Raw genomic sequence first — 16,816 nt, forward strand, 5'->3', positions numbered from 1 at the left:
ATTCCAGGACTGAGTAATAATAATACTTGTGGGATCCTCTTCTGACATTTCCCATCTCAAAACTTGGATTTATGCAAGATGTTTTCCATAATAAGTACTTCAGGAGAGATACTAGTCTTAGACCCTGAAATTCAGTGGAGGGGCGAGTATATGAAGAGTTGGGGCAAGTGGAACATTGCTGAAATGGGCAAGTTCTCAGTGGTGAGTTGATGTTGTCTTCTGAGGAAGAGAAAACTCGTGGTGGGGAAGGGAGTTTGGGATTGGAGTTTGATTAAATTAATCCTTTGAAAGTTTATCATTCTATGGAGAAGAGATGAGGATTCAGAAGGTCTTGGTTCTAATGTGGCCTCCTTTTGTAACATGTTTTTGGCTGTGTATTATACATATCTTCTGGCACTTTATAATCAAGTTAATTTTTAAAAGTTGTAACAAGAATAAAATCTTAATGTAAGAATTTGAGGATTAAAATTATTTAATGGCACTCAGGTAGCCGCCAGGATAACCTTTGAAATACACAGCATAGTCTTCTAGCTATTTTTTTTTTTTTAACCCAGTTTCAGAATATTGTATATTTAAGAGTATTGGTTAGTTTAACTTGCATGTCCAGCTTTGCCACTGCTTTTTCTATTTCTACTCTTCGCTGCCTCCTATGGTAACCATTTACTGCTAACAGGATTCCTGAGAAATGTATTCTGTGAGTGATGGGCATAAGGGATAGTGGAAAGGAGGACACTTCTGTGGCCTTGGGCAAGTTACTCAATTTCTCTGTGTCTCAGTTTTTTCATATCGAAAGTGGGATTAGTAACAGTATTTTACAGAGTTGTTGTGAGGATTAGGTGAGTAATAACATGGAAAGTGCTTAGAACAGTACCTTACCCTTAGCACTATATAAAATTATTATTACCAAATTTATTGAGTGCTTGCTTGTCACACTGTGGGCTGGGCAATTTTTACAGATCATTGTTTCCTCAAGGCTGTCTCTTAAAATGAGGAAATAAAGCCACACAGTTTCTTTTAAGATATAAATCCATGCCTCTGACTCTAAAACCTGTTTGTCATGGAATACAGTGTAAATACCACAAACTCTAGAGTTGGGTGTGCTCATACCAGAAGGGAGCCTAAATTATGTAATTCTGCATTGTTTTCAGTGGCAGAGTGTTTTAAAATAGTTTATTTCCAGTTTACAATTAAACTTTCTGACATTGAAATTTATAGTTCCTAAACTTGATAGTTCCTAAACTTGTTCCTTATGGAGTCATGCACACCTCAAGCTAGTGTTCTTTCATTGCTTTGGTAAAGATAAATTATTAGAAATTGGTAACTGTTCTTATGTAGTCTGTTGATTACATGTGTAACTGAGCTTTTCAAGTCATGCAGGAGGGGGAGGGTGATCTGCGTTACATGGATATATAAGAGTGCATTCTGTTTTGAACAACGCTCATCACATAATATTTGAAAAAAGGTTTCGGCGACTTTTTCGGACAGTCAATCAGTACTAGTACGCCATCGGTTATACAACGTTTTTTGCATTTATGCCTGTTGTCTCATACAGGGAGGGGCATCATTTTGCCTTATTTCCCATTTGCGTTGGTGACAAACTTATGAGGTGGGCAGCAGTTAAATTACCTTACAAGAGAACTTAGGCTTTTTGTTTTATATTTTGGGGTGTAATAGTCATCCACAAAGTCAAGTACTTTTCAATTTTGCAGATTCTTTGGATTAATGGAATAAATTGTAAATGGGGACCATCTCTATTTGGATACAGTTAATGAAAAATTAAGTTTGGAATGTAATAGCTACAGTACTTCAGGTTGGTGAAGAAGAAATAAGTTGAGGTATTTCTCTAGGGACCATGCCATCATGATTTAGGCTGTGAGATTACCTGGCTCAGAAGATTGATGTGTAATAATACATTGATTTAGATTTAAATCTCAGTAGGATTTGAAAATCTGTTCATGTATGTAAAGTATTGTTCATACCATCTATTTTGTAAATGTTGATATTGTAATGATGTTTTTATGATTTTGTCACATCTTTATGACTAAGGTAAATATTTTGGGAAAAAATATTGGTTATTTTATTGACATGCTGTATAATTAATGACAAGTGGACTTAGGTTGAAATAAATTGGGAAGAAAAAAAGTAAAAAGTTTCAAAATTGGCAGTAATTTAGCAGTTGAGATTGTCCAACAAATTGTCTTGGACAACTCTCAATGCTTGGATTACTAAGCACTAAAATGTAATTATTCGCTTTGACAATAGAACATATTTTTGTTGAAAAGTTAAGTTTTATTGGTTTTGTTTTATCATGTTTTAGAACATTACCAATCTCATATACACAATCTTCAGAAGATTTATACCATGACTTATGAGTGGGGGTACAGTTATCTTCCTTGCAAGAAAAACATTTCATTGATTATTATTTTTAACCGTTCTATAGCATGATGACAGAGATGATGGTGTGGACTATTGGGCCAAAAGAGGAAGAGGTCGTGGTACTTTCCAACGTGGCAGAGGGCGCTTTAACTTCAAAAAATCAGGTAGCAGTCCAAAATGGACTCATGACAAATACCAAGGGGATGGGATCGTTGAAGATGAAGAAGAGACCATGGAAAATAATGAAGAAAAGAAGGATAGACGCAAAGAAGAAAAGGTAGAAAATTTCAAGTTGTTAGTGATTCTAACAGATTTTCTTCTATGTAGTTTTGGTGGGCTAATTAATTATTTAAATTTTTAGAAACTGATACAGTGATTATTATGGATCATTTTCACACTCTGCATCTTTGCTAATCCTTATTTTCTCTCTCTTTTTTTTTTTAGGAATAGTAAATCTGAAGTGAGATTGAAGCAGAGAGCAGAACTTGCACCCACCATTTTTTACCTGATTTTTGTTTTCAAATAAGAATGTAATAAGCATTTTACTTAAATTTTACTGTTTGCAAGTAGTCTATAGAAATTTTGTTTTAAGTCTTTAAATATCTTGAAAAATAGTAGACTGTATGTTGAAAATTGTATTGAAATAAAGTAGAAAATTGTTACGTACCATATTTGTAACTATCAACTTTTAAAAAGAATACTTTTACTGTTTTTGTTACATGCATTGTAATTCTGCTTTGTCTATAAGATATGGTCAAGTACAACTCTGTGAAAGTTCTGATTCTCTTCCCTCCCTGTTTGTTAATGTTTATTCTGAAGTAAACGTTAGCTCTGCATACAAATCCCTGAACAGAAGTTGTTTATAGAGATCGCACTAATTAATTATTTTCACTCTATAGATCTGTTTAACATTTTCCTTAATTCAAACACACTACATTGTAGGGTGACTAATTTTTGAAGTGTACCACAGAAAAAATTACTTTGGTAAACTAAGCTAGTTTAACACTTCAGCAAATGTTTAAGAAGAAAAAAAGCTTTTCCAAGAGCTAAGAAATGCAAGTTATTAAAAGTTAGATTGAAAGTATGCCAATTTTTCTTTTCTTTCTTTTTTTTTACTGAAAGCAAGCAGTGGCCTATAAAAACTATTCTTAGGAGCCTTTACAATTTGGGTTCAAAATTCATTGTTCTCATTCTGTTCTTATTTGAAAGTTTGAGTCATGGTCTTAGATAGCAGCTTTTCTTTTGAGAGAGGAAACTAGTTTGTAATAATACTGCAAATAAAAACCCCATTCCTACTGAACGTCTTATTTTTAAAAGCAAAACAGAACAAAGCCTGTAATCCTGGTGATGGTGTGGAAGAGGAGTATCCTGCAGAATAACGTGATACATTAAAAAGATGTACCTGATTTCATATCTTACATATTTATTTGAGCTTTTGGACAGCTGAAATAATAGTTTATATAGTCTAACCATAAGGAAAAATAGGGAAACAGAACATACTGTTTGTTAGTGGTATTTTAAGTAACTCATTTTTCAAATGTCACCAATAAAAAGTTTTTGACAGGAAGTTTGTTGCACCGTTGATCTAACTTAGTTTTCATTATTTTTCCCCTAATTCAGTTGCAGTTTGTAAAATGGCCTTTTCTGTTTATTCACAAGGGGTCTGATTTTTAGGTATAAAATCTTTAAAATGTGAATTACCTTTAGGTTATGTTGCTAGCTCTTAAAGGAATGAAAATCTGAAGTAGTAAATTTCAGTGTTAAGTCTGCTTTATGAGCATATATAACAGGAGTCAAATTTCATGTTAATTCAGCAATTGAATTAGTTGTATATGTTTGCATTAAAATGAGATAAAGCTCTTATTTTGTTAGTGTAAACTTCCAAAGATCTTAACTGTATGGCCCTTTCATCCTTGGTGATTTGCAATCCTAGCACCTTGATTGCATCCAGGGGCATTTGCTAAGAGCTATTGGGGAAACAAATTGGAAAAAATCTCCCACAGAAACAACCTTCAATACATGTGATGTTTATGGCCCTGAGATCCTTAGTATTGCATGATTTCTTCTGTTTATTTTATCTTTCTGAAATTGTTACAGCAGAGGAAATACTGTCAAAGCACGTATGTATTGGAATAATCAGGACATAAATAATATTCTCCCACTTAGAATAATTACATGCTAAAGCAACATGGATTTGATCTCCAGTACAGGAGAATTTCATGACCATTTTTTATTTTATACAAATAAATTTAGTTTTTAATAGTTGGTTAAACAATGAATCTGTATGCATGACTATAAATGTGCAGCTTGGCTTTTCCACTTAAGACAATAGGAAAAAGAATTTGTTGAGAAATTAGTTAATAGGGAGTGGGAATAAAGCTACCTAAGTCCTATCAACAGATTATATTTTAAGTAGGTGCATTGCTTTAACCCAAATATATACAGGATTTGGTTACTTTTATTATCTTAACATTGAGGAAAGAGTATCATACCAGAATATAGTGGGAAGGGTGATTATGGATATTTTTCAGAGCCAAGCATATAAAAAGTAGCCTGTGTGTATTTTTTTAGACCACAGTTTAGTTCCACACTTCATGACATGTTATAGAAGTTGAAAGGTTTCTCTTGGTAAGGTATTATAAGTGCCAGAAAATACTAACTCTTTGATACCTACATTAAGGGATTTCCTTTGTCTAGAGAAGGAAAACAAAAATGAACCAAAGGGTATTTCCGGAACAGATAGCTGTTTAAGAAGGCCATGACTCAGTCTTAGGTGTGTATACCTTTAAACATCCTAGAATTTTAATAGAAAAAAATGTTTTTTCAATTACAGCCTACTTTAAAGAATTATTATTGTTCCCTTTTGTCACAGTTAAAATCAAGTGTTGGGAATTACAATTTGAGAAGAAAAAATTAAACCCAATAAGAATGAATGTAGATGGCTCAACAAATCTTACTCAGTGTGATGTATAATGCAACAGGGACCCTTGTAAATTGTCATAATGCCAATAAAATGTCATAAGTGGTAATAGCTGTTGTTGCTTACCTGATTTTGAGACTATTTCTTTGCTTTATACAACTGATTTCTATGGCCTATTTCTAGATTTTAGAATAACCAGTTCATCTGTTAGGAAAATTAAATGGTGTGTGGGCTTTTGCGGTAAGTACTTTATAAAACTTCTCAAATCCCTAACTACTGTTCTTGTTTCCTCTGGGAAAATGGGAAATTTTACAGTGGATAATTCCAGGTCATTATTAGAGAATACAGAAATTCTGGATTTCTAGTCTAGCCTTCCTGTTTCTGTTTAATACAGGAACTTATTGGCCACAGTATTAGGGAAAATCAGCATTCTCTTTCTAAAAATACTGTAGTTAATAAGGTTTTTAAAAAGTATATTAGAGTAAGATCTGGTGTAATTCTTACAATTCTTACAAATTATTTGAAATGGGCCATTCTGTCAACTTGAAACAAGCATTTTCACAGAAATTTGTGTGCTAAGACATAGATTTTGACTAAATTATCCCTTTAAAATTGTTAAATTTCTGGGTAATTTATGTTATATGCCAATTTCCTATATAAAAACATGCGCTCTCAGGGATGTTTTCTAATTTTTAAAAAAAATTTACGTAGTTTATTTTTTTTTGGGTTTCAGCTGGAATCCCTGTGGGGTATACTGTTTCCATATGTAACAGTATATTTCACATTCAGAAGTACAGAGGCCTGTCTCAATTCATCAAGTCGCTAAATAGGGAAGGCAAATGGAAAAAGAAACTACATTGTCATGGGATTGTATTTGGCTAGATTTTGTCTCTGGGTGGTAGATCTTGATCTAACCCTTAAAAACTTAGAGTATTATCTGTTAAATCTAGGGTTCTCAAATAGTTGAAACATTTTTAAATCTGAATGTCAAGGGTCTAATTCAGTTTATAGAGGTAGATATTAAAAATGAATCTGTTAGTGAAGTTTTAAGTGAACAAGGTTGGTTATCAGTTTCTTCGAATCTAGCAGCATAGGGAAATTAGTTGTATTGCATTGACTCAGAAGCTTTGGCTATTATGTGGATTTATGAGCCGGCTTCCTTATTTTTCACAAACATTCAGTAATGACTAGTGTGCATCAGTTGTGAGAATGAAACCAAAGTTGTACATTCATATAAGTATGTAATTAATGTCATAATGGTACGTACATAAGAAAAATATTTTTCCGATGGACATTTTAGGTGTTACAACAGTGAGCTGATTTACAGCACTCTTAAAATGCAAAGGATAGTTTTGATTCTGGTAAGTAGAAAAGGGTTGGGCAAATGGGTTTTTATGCTATTGCGTAAGAACTGGAATCAGATTTCGCTTAATCTCATGGGGTTGCCCAACTTCCTGATTCAATAATAATGAGCCCTCCGTTTAATAAAAGTAGATGATAGTAAGCACACCACAAAATTAGATGACGTGAAAGGGTTTACATGAAATATTTGGCAATAACTTCTTGTTAGTATGATAGTAATTGCAAATTTCATGGAATGTAAAGGGCCACAGAAAAATAAATACCACTCACCCACCATAATAATGGTTTACTTGCTGTCTTACTTAGTCTTTGACTATAGAAGGTCCTAATTTTTCTGTCTTGTTTGTACTAGAAAGGGAAGTAAACTTTATTAAGCTTCCAGGGTATTTCTAAGGTTGCCATGACAGGAATGTTAAATACAATTTGAATTTTGAAAAGTTGAATATTACCACCAATGTATGCATAAAAAGCTATAAAATAGACTTTGTTTAATGCCAGTATATAATTTTTTATGCATACATTTTGCGATAGCTTTCAAAATTTAAAGTTTCCTCTTTTTCACACCCCACCCCATGTTACTATGATAAAGATGCTTATCACTTGCCCTAGCTGCTGCAGTAGTCTCTTAATTTGAACTTTATGACCCTGCAATTTTATCCTTTGTCATCTGTGGGATGTTTTTCCATTACAAAGTTAATGTCATTTTAAAGCTAAAATCCCCTCGATGTCATCCTGCTGCCTAAACTTTATATTCAAGATGAGCTATAGGAATTCTTTGCACTGTTTTTTATCTTGCATTATCCAACTCCTTGTTCATTCATCTTTTTAAACATTGCTCATCAACTTTTGTGTGTGGTTTTGGAGTACCACGTTTTTAAGAGAAAAGAAATTCAAAGTTAAGGGCATACCAGACAAGCTGCAGGTCTGAAATAGTGTCATGTGAGTAGTTGGAAAATGTGTGTTTACTGTAGAAAAATGATGGCTAAGATAGGTCCTTGATTCTAGTTTAAGTACTTAAAGGGCTTTTCCTTAGAAGAGAAAACAAAAGTCAAATCATATAGAACCAAAATAACATTTTGTCTAACATGTTCCATGTTTAGAGACCATTAGATAAAAAATCATAAGTACACAGACAACACAGTCAGCTAATATTTGACGACTAGGTATTTAAAAAGAGTAGGCAGCTTGTGAATAGCAAGTTTTCTGCTTAGAGAAGTATGGAGAATCTGGATATTTGTCCTTCTCTGGAATGCTGTGCTACCTGAAGCTAGTTCTCTGGATTACATATTTAGGATTAAGAGCTATAGTTTAAGGTCCTTGCATTATTAAATTAGATGTTACCATCTGAGATCAGTGATTTTTTAAAAAATTAATTTCATTTATATAACATTGAAAAAAATATAGCAGTAGTGCAGCATTTCTGTTTTAAGATTTATGCCCATATGCCAAATCTTTGGATGACAATTTGCTATTGGAAGACAAAATAACTTATTTGGAATTTTTATGAAGTGGAACTTTTTTATTCGTTACTAAGACCGTGGCAATATTGACATGTATGAGTTATTGCCAAAAATGAAAATGACTAAATGGAAGCATTAGGAGTACTGATGTACTATCTGGATGATACAGAAGACTGGCAGGATATTCTTTAATTATTTTTCCTGTATTCTAGGTTTTAACCAACTCTTTTTAAGTAATTGACAAGAATCAAAGCATACCTAGTTGTGAACCTGTGATTGTATAAGAAAACATAATAGACTATCAAGTCACAAATCTAAAAATAATGGAACCAGAAAATCAAGCAACAGTTAACCTTTACGCTTATAGTTCTGGCATGTATTTTTGTTTAAAAAGTTATATAATACCTTTGGATTCAAATACTAAGCATAACCTAGGTTTTATATAAATTATTTAAAAGTTCAAATTCTGATTGTAGACTAAACATTTAACTTAGATTTTCTAATATTAATATTACATCCCTATAAGTAAATAGTTTATAGATATTTAGGTCATAGGGCTCCACTCTTTTCCATTACTTAATCATTTTTATTGTCCATAGAAAAAAGGAAAATTTCAGGAGAATTTGATTTAAAACATTTTAATGCCAAAGAAAGTCTTGGTCTGAATTAATCTCTCCAATTTTTGAATAAATGTAAAGTTATAATGAACCTTTGAGCGGTGTGTAACCTTTTAAATAGCAGTAGTCTGTTTAAGTGTACTGTGTGGTACCCTTAGAGGCTTCAAGCACAGGCGGAACAAGGAAAAAGGCCCTAAGTATTTTTCTTTTTGAAATATAAAACTTAACTTTCTGGGCAGGTACATCCCAATCTGAAGATCACTCATGGTTAAGGTTGGAGAGGCTATTGCGTATTTTGATAGCGTGTTATATTGTATTCTGCCCCATTAAGATAATTAACAGTAATTTGAGTTCACCTAATTACCTAAAACAGGCTTGCGTCAGTCACAAGGCTAATGGAGTTGTCTAGGCAGTTGGCAAGATTAAGTATATATCTTTCTAGCCTTTTTCCAAGCCGGCACTCTTCCTCTCTCCATTAATTCACGGAAAAAGAATGCTTGGCATTCTTCATCTTGGGAATCTAGAACGTAGTATAATGATGATAATGTATTAGTGGTTCTGGAAAAATAACAAAAGCAAATATCTGCACAGCATTAGCATTTGCAATTAAACTAGGTAATAAGCTTTTCTCATGAACCCCAAATAGTGGATGGTAGCAAACCACCAACCTGCCTGGTACTGAATGTTGAATGTTGAGCTGTATGAAAAGTGCAGCCTGAAGGAGGCTTTAGTACTGGTTCCCATTATATTCTCAAGGGATGCTTTTGTTCTAGCCCTGTCTACTATGTGCTGTTTGATATCAGACTGGAAAGAGACAAGGGTATAAGATTATTTACTTATGAGGGAAAAAGAGAAGGAAAAGGAATTTGAGAATATTATGATTTACTAATTTCATGTAGGGTTGCTGATTCATTTGCTTTCTACTTTGACATTGCCCAACACCCCTCTCCTGCCTCTACTTTCATCCTAATCTAGTTGAGGCTATTTGGTCCTGTCACTGTAATCACTGCCAGTTGCTGAGTTCCAAGTCATTCCTGGTGTCTGTTTTCTCTCATCCCATTATTATATCCAATTATTTTATTCAGCAGCAGTATTGATTAAATGCCTGTTATATGCCGGGCACTCTTCTAAAGCACTGGTGATACAGCATGAGTCCAAACAGAATTCCTGTTCTGGAGTTTACAGTAGAGTTTGACAGTAGGGGGCAGTATAAATATACATGGTGATAACTGCTATAAAAAATAAGGAGAGTAAGGATAGATACTGTGGTGCTCAGAGCAAACCTCTTTGAGGTCTTCACAATGGAAGCTCCAGGAGGGCAAGGGCTTACCTGCCTTGCTCATTATTGCTTCCCCCTGTGCTTAGAATGGTGCCTGGCACACAGCAGACATACAGTGTTAGTTGAATGAATAAATGTTATGGGCCATAGAGAAATTGGTTAAAAAGTAACCACATTTTTTTTTATTATGTAGGTCAGCAGCAGGCACAGTTGATCTTAAATTGTCATGTCACTCTAATTCATCCGTCACTTAAATATGAGAGGAAACGGCTTTTATGAAGCCAGTAACCTCAAATCAGAATTGAAAATTGGAATATCACCTGTCATGACTTAGTCATCACTTTGCCATCCGCGGCTCGGCCAGGTCAGTGTCCAGCCCATATTTGGTAGCCTGGATAACCAGGAGCGTTTCGTGATGTAACATTCTAAGTACTGCAAAGCTGCAGATCCCTCGAGGACAGTGTTTAGCTTCTGCTAGTACCAGAAGCACATATTAGATGTTTGCTCATTGAACGATGATCAAAAACATCGCGACTCCTCGCGGCAAACGGACTTAGGAGAGCAGCCCCGCTTTGGGTCTGGGTAGAGGGGGCGACATACTTTTCCTTCTAAGATTTGTGTGGGGCACGGACTCCGGATCGCGGCCTAGTGAAGGGCCCGTAATAGCTCCATAACGCCCGGCTGAAGACACCCATTTTTGAGAGAAAGGGAAAACCTAAATCTTGTCTCGCGCGTGCGTCCCAGTCTTTGCGCGATCTGCCCCGCCCAGCAGCTGCCTATTGGTTTCTATTGGCTGCCTCACAGAAGACCCGCCCTCTCAAAGGAGATGGAAAATCCCAGTAGTCAGTCTAAATAACCGTAACTAACCTTACGTCGTCCAGCAACCAATCACAAACAGCGGTCTTCAGCGTTGTCCAATGAGATCGGGCACGGCTCACGGCCCGCGGAGTTTGAGTTTCGTCTAGGGACGCGGAAGTAGCGTGCCAGTCCTGGAGGAGAACCGCAGGTTGTGTGGAATACGGGAGGAGGCGGCCGCGCCTCCCCTGGAGTTACCTCGGCTGAGCTAGGTGCTCCAGGGCGCAGCCCCTGGGCAGTGGGGGCGTCGTTACAGCCTGTGGCCTGCAAGCCGAGGAGCGCGGGCTGACACGGGTCCGAGCGTTCCTTCACTAGGACTAGCACACGCCCGTTTCGTCGACTGAGGATTCCGAGGCAGGGTTCTTTAAAGACCGCATCTTGATGTTCAGGTGTTTGCCAAAAGGCTCGGCTTCGGAGGAAGGTGAGCGAGGCGATTATGCTGGGTTTGAAGAGCCCCCGAGGAAGCTTGCGGCCGAAGCGGACAAGACCCGACGCTAGGCTCGGCCAGTTACATACTAGTTGGGTAACTAAGTTAAGTCACCTATCTGGGGTTCCTTTTCTTTACCTTTAAAATGAACGAAGAGGGATGGGTAGTCCCGGTCTATTAGGCTCAATCATCCTATGAACTTTTAATGCAATTTAATTGATAAATTGAAGTTTCCTTTACCAGGCCTTCCCACTCCCCATTCCTTCTTTTGACTTCCTTCAAGGTAATGCTGGCCAGAAGAGATTAGTTGATGGTGTGATGTGTAATGAAAGGACTCTTCCAGTTTATTTAATACAATTTATGTGATATTTATTTGTCAAGATTAATATTTTTAAAATTTTTTTTCCTGAAGGTATCAAGAAACTGATAATGTTTTCTTGAATTTGCTTCTGTATTTACTTCATCAATGTCTCTCATACTGAATATCTTACGAGAGATATTGGAATATTTTGGTGTTCCCATGGACCAGGTAAATGTTTTTTAAAGGATTTGAATGAACCTGTTGCATTTGTTCTTGGGTCTCATTTTGAAAATTATTTATATATAAACACTTAAGGCAAAATTGTTATTTCTCTTTAGGTGTAACAATGAATTTGCAGTGGTATAGCTTTGATAGTTTGAAGTAAACATAATTAAGATTATTAGGAAACTACCTGATGGGTAAAATGCCAATGAAAGATACAAACAAGCAAAATATAGACATGACTTCATTGGATTACATTTATTGTATAGGTAAATTATATTTTTAACTAGTGGTTTTATTAAAGGTAACTTTAATATTTGGATATAGAATGACAAGTTATAGCCCAAAAAATTCAGAATAAATCTTGAGAGAAGATGACTTAAGTCTGAGAATTATAAGCAAATCCAATTTTGTCTACTTATTGAGGATCTACTACATCTAAGACGAAATGCTTTGTTCTGCAGATGATGTAGAGTAGTAATACATAGTTCTTTTATTAATGATGCTTAAAATATAATATGAGGAATAGGGAACACATAATACAAGTATAATACAAGACCGAATATAAGACAAAGTAGTGGGGGGGAGTTTATGGAATAGACATCATCACTATATGGTGTAGTGAATTAGAAGAGAGTAGTAAGCAAGGATAATTCCAAGATTTTAAACAAAAGTAAGTAAGAATGATGGTACCTTTCTTATAAAATAAGCAACTCAATATGAAGAATTAGTTAAGAGAGAAAAGGTGAACCAGATGTGCTGTTAGAATATATAAATACAGATATTCTGCAGATAATGGGATAAATGATTCTAGAATGTAGGAATGAAAAGATTTGATTCAGATTAGGCGTTATCTGCATTGTTTTAGTATTTGAACCCATGGACTTTGATGAATAATGAAAGATGTCATTGGATGTTATTGAAGCATTTTGAATTTGATAAATAGTGAGATTGAAGATAATGCAGACTGAGTAATAGTTGAAGATTTGCTTATCATTATATTTTGATGGCTTTAGGGATTTCCATAGGTGGAGAGTGGCAGCTGTATTATAGTAGCTTGAAGAATGACTGAGGAAGGGAAGTGGCATTAGTAACCTTCTTTTGAAAAGTTTGTGAGAAGACATCAAGAGAGGCCATCAACTTGAAGGGGTGGCAAGAACGAAGTTTTTTTTCTTTTCAAAACTTCATCATGTTTGCAAGCACTAGTGACTAACCTCATAGATAGGAAAATATTTAAGACACAAATGAGAGTGATTGAGCATTGCCCTGGAGAAGGTAGTTGGGAAGGGGATATAAATAAACAAGCCTTGAAAAGAAGACAGACCGTCAAGAGAAAAATAAAAGAGAGAGATGGTGGGGAGGTTTTGAATGGAGAGAAATGAAAATTGAAGTATTTCAAATTGTAGTCTTCAGTTTTCTCAGTAAGAGCAGAGACAAGGCCACCTGCAGGTGATGGAAGTGGTGGTGTTGGAGATTTCAGAGATTGGCAATCACTTTGGGTGACACAGTATAGAACGTAACATGTTATGAAGGGGTTGCAGAATACCTGTGCAGAATACCCAGCTGAAGTCAGCATGGATTTATAGTCTTTCTAAATATTATTTTGTAATTCTTTTCTCTAGCTAAGAGTAGTTGGGTAGTTTAGCCTTTAGTAATATGAGAACACATGACATCAAAAGGATGAACCATTTTTTGTGTGGCAATGAGCATATCACTGAAACAATTAACTTGAAAATCCCTGCTTGGTAGGAAAGTCGGTAAAGTCCAAATGAAGGTCCTGGACCAGGAATAGAAGAAGGACGTGAAACTGTAAGAATGGCGAAGATGGTCAATGGCAGTAAAAGAATGAGAGAGTTCAAAGGATAGGAGTTTGTCAGGATGGAAATTGCAGAGCAAGAAAATGAAGGTACCATTCAAGTTAACCAAGAGTAGGGTAACTATGTATAATACGGAGCCTTCACTGTAGCAAAGCCTCCAGGCCTGTGTTTCTTAGCAAGAGTGCACATATGAATGATAATCAGACTGGCAGAGATTCTAGTGTTAATTGGTCTGGGATCTGTATCTTCTGCGCTGCACTGTTTAATATGGTAGCCACTGGCCAGACGTCGCCTTTAATTACTTGAAATGTCTGAATTGAGATCTGCTATAGGTATAAAATATACAATAGATTTTGAAGACAGTATGAAAGAAAGGAATGTAAAATAATCTCATTAATTTTTAAAATATCGCTTACATGTTGAAATGATAATATTTACATATTGAGTTAAATAAAATATATTAAGGAAATTAATTTCATCTGTCTCTACTTTTTCAAATGTGCCTATTGGAAAATTTAATTTACATATGTGGTTTGTATTTTATTTCTTTTGGAGCGCACCTTCTGGGGTGATTCTGGTATACCTACAATTACAAACTACTGCCCTGTAGGATTCAAAAGGAATATGAACATGTCTGCCTGCAAAGAGTTCCCAGTCTTAAAGGGGGCGGGAGAGAGAAAACTGCAAATAAGAGTAACATGTAATTTTGTGTCCTAATGTATTTTAGTTCCTTAAACCAGAACTAATTTAGGAATTCAGAGCTAGGAAGTTCATAAGAGGAGAAATAATCAAATTTGTAGAGGAATGTGAATCTGACATTAAAAGACAGATGAAAACTGAACTCATGCTAGGGCTGGGCTTAGATCAGGGCCCTGTGAGCGCATGGGTGAATGTTTGGCAGTTAGGATAATATTAGCTTAGTTTTTGAGACAATGAGGAAAACATGTGTTCTTGTTAATGGATAGTGGGAAATTAAGTTGGTTAGAGTAGGGCCAAGTGGCAAAAGACCTTTAAAGATGATTGCAGAATGAATACAGAATGCATGGAGTATGTTAGGGAGCTGGCAGAATCGTGAGGCTGGCACACAGTTGTTTGGATGTGATGAGATCAATTCATATCCCTAACCATTTAAAACTAGAGCAATAGCATGATTTTGTGCAGAAGGATTCTATGGGAGGATGACTTCCAAATCTTTCTCTCTAGCCCCATGTTTTTCTCAACTAGTCCTACGGCTTCAGTTTTTAACCTATTTTATATATTCTGTGTAATGATGATTCCCAAATCCATCTTTCTAATCCCAGTTTTTCTCCTCTGAGTTCTGAAACTGTGGGTCCATCTGCTTAATGGCTATATACACGAGGATGCTAATAGGATGCTACCTAGATCTTTTGCTCATAATAAACTCTGTCCTTGTTACAGGATCTTAGGAAAAATGAAAAGTCCAATTTTTATCATGTTTTAAACAGAAAATGCTTTAAGATCTCTGCCAAAAGAATAAATATATGTCATATTTTGGGGGCGGTTCCTATGGGAATAATTTACACCTATATGGGAAGCCCAAGCCAAAGAACAAAATATCTGAGAAGCACATTTCATTTCTATTATTGTTCCAAGAACTGACTTTCAGCAGGTATATTCCACTCTAAGATCTCTTAAATTGTTCAGGACTTGATTCATTCATTCCCCTCTTTATCTTTCCTTTAAAGGAAATTACATGAGAATTACTTCATTGCTCAAGAGATTAAAATTGTCAATTTTTGACTGAGCCAAAAGATGGCATTTTTAGCTGGGAGGAGGGGAAGCAGTTTTTCTGAACAAAGTTCCCCACGGTATTATCAGAAATAGAACAAAATGCATTTGTGGTGCTTTCTTAAAAGGTCTCTTCCTGGAATGTATATCTGTTCATCTTGTTTTCTTTAAAGACAAATGTTAATAAAGTTTAATTCTTTGAAGAAAATGCTTTCAGTACACAATTTTATATTTTCTTTTTAAAAATAAATTTAATTACATCTTTTACATTTTTTTCATAGATATATAAATATGCATAATAGAATAATTTAGAACAATGCATTATGTTAAACAGGTTTTGCAGATTTGGAAAAATAAAGACTATGGATCAACTCGGAGTATTGTTCGTATTATTGGGAAAATTCTTCCTTTAGACCCTTGTCCCAGGCCTAATTTTGAGGTAAGCCAGTTGATGTGCATTGTTTAACCACTATGTATAAAATAATCATAGGTACTTCTTGGGATATTGGGTATAACAAAGGAAGAAATATTTCCTGCAAGCCAAAAACCTTTTGTTTATTTCCAGAAATCAGTAATTTGATGTGTTTTTGTGTTTATTTCTTTAAATAATTGCATTCAAAGATGGGCAGGTAGAAAACACATGAGTAGCTTTTTTTATTCTTGTAGTTTGTGCTTTATGATACATAAAGTTAAGTAGGAGAGAGAATGTTGCTACATGTTTAGACTTTAGAATAATATTTTCCTCAGTATTTTTTCTCGCTAATAGGTGCATGTTTTTTTCTATTGAGTATCCTTTTCCTTTTCTCTCTTGGGTTTTTAACTTATTTAATATCCATGGGCATGTATGTATCTTCCCCCAACTCCCTTCAGAGCTCTGACTTTTCCCTCCTTTTTTTCCTTTAGTTGATCCCACTCTTGAACTCTGTAGACTCTGGTAACGGTGGATATGTAGTTCCATCTTTCGCTGATATTTTGTGTGTGGCAAATGATGAAGAAGCCAGTTATCTCAGATTTCGGTAATTTTATACACTTATCTTGGAAAGTGGGGTATGGGCCGTAATCTGAATTCTTGGACATGTGTAAGTTTGTTCAGACAATTTGAGCCTTTGTGTTTTGTCTCTCTACTGTGCTGTGTCCTACTCATATTTTCCTAATAAGGATGAATGGTGGTTTCTCAGTTTTAGCCAGTTTTTCTTAATGAACATTTAAACCTAACACCAGGCCTAGGAAAGAATGATATTAAAAGGATATCAAAATCACTATGTTTATTTTATGAGCTGTTTCCTATACTAGATACTAGATTTATTTTATATATTTAGCCAAAATTTATATAATCCTTACAGGCATATTTCAAAATTTGGATGTGTTTCTCCTAGGGAGTGCTAAATTATGTGTTAGTCTATTCAGAAACAGGCTATAAGCACAATAAGG

At 35.2% G+C, this 16,816-nt stretch overlaps 2 protein-coding genes across 7 annotated transcripts in view; both read left to right on the forward strand.

The window, feature by feature from the left end:
- BCLAF1 (BCL2 associated transcription factor 1) overlaps positions 1-5,405 on the forward strand; it is a 29,022-nt gene extending 23,617 nt beyond the window's left edge. For all 6 annotated transcript variants that reach the window (XR_895665.2, XM_011356173.2, XM_011356171.2 and 3 more), the window contains 2 exons: positions 2,441-2,653; positions 2,821-5,405. Coding sequence is in view for 5 of the 6 variants with exons in the window: in XM_011356173.2 (XP_011354475.1) it covers positions 2,441-2,653; positions 2,821-2,826 (219 nt within the window). In the remaining variant the exon portion in view is untranslated. The remainder of the gene's footprint in view (positions 1-2,440; positions 2,654-2,820) is intronic.
- Positions 5,406-10,964: 5,559 nt separating this feature from the next.
- Positions 10,965-16,816, forward strand: part of MTFR2 (mitochondrial fission regulator 2) — a 17,909-nt gene continuing 12,057 nt past the window's right edge. The window contains exons 1-4 of the mRNA XM_023528334.1: positions 10,965-11,290; positions 11,709-11,825; positions 15,720-15,824; positions 16,289-16,403. Coding sequence (XP_023384102.1) covers positions 11,763-11,825; positions 15,720-15,824; positions 16,289-16,403 — 283 coding nt within the window. The 5' untranslated portion in view covers positions 10,965-11,290; positions 11,709-11,762. The remainder of the gene's footprint in view (positions 11,291-11,708; positions 11,826-15,719; positions 15,825-16,288; positions 16,404-16,816) is intronic.

Source organism: Pteropus vampyrus, unplaced genomic scaffold (assembly GCF_000151845.1).
Source record: "Pteropus vampyrus isolate Shadow unplaced genomic scaffold, Pvam_2.0 Scaffold24, whole genome shotgun sequence".
NCBI classification, from domain to species: Eukaryota; Metazoa; Chordata; class Mammalia; order Chiroptera; family Pteropodidae; genus Pteropus; species Pteropus vampyrus.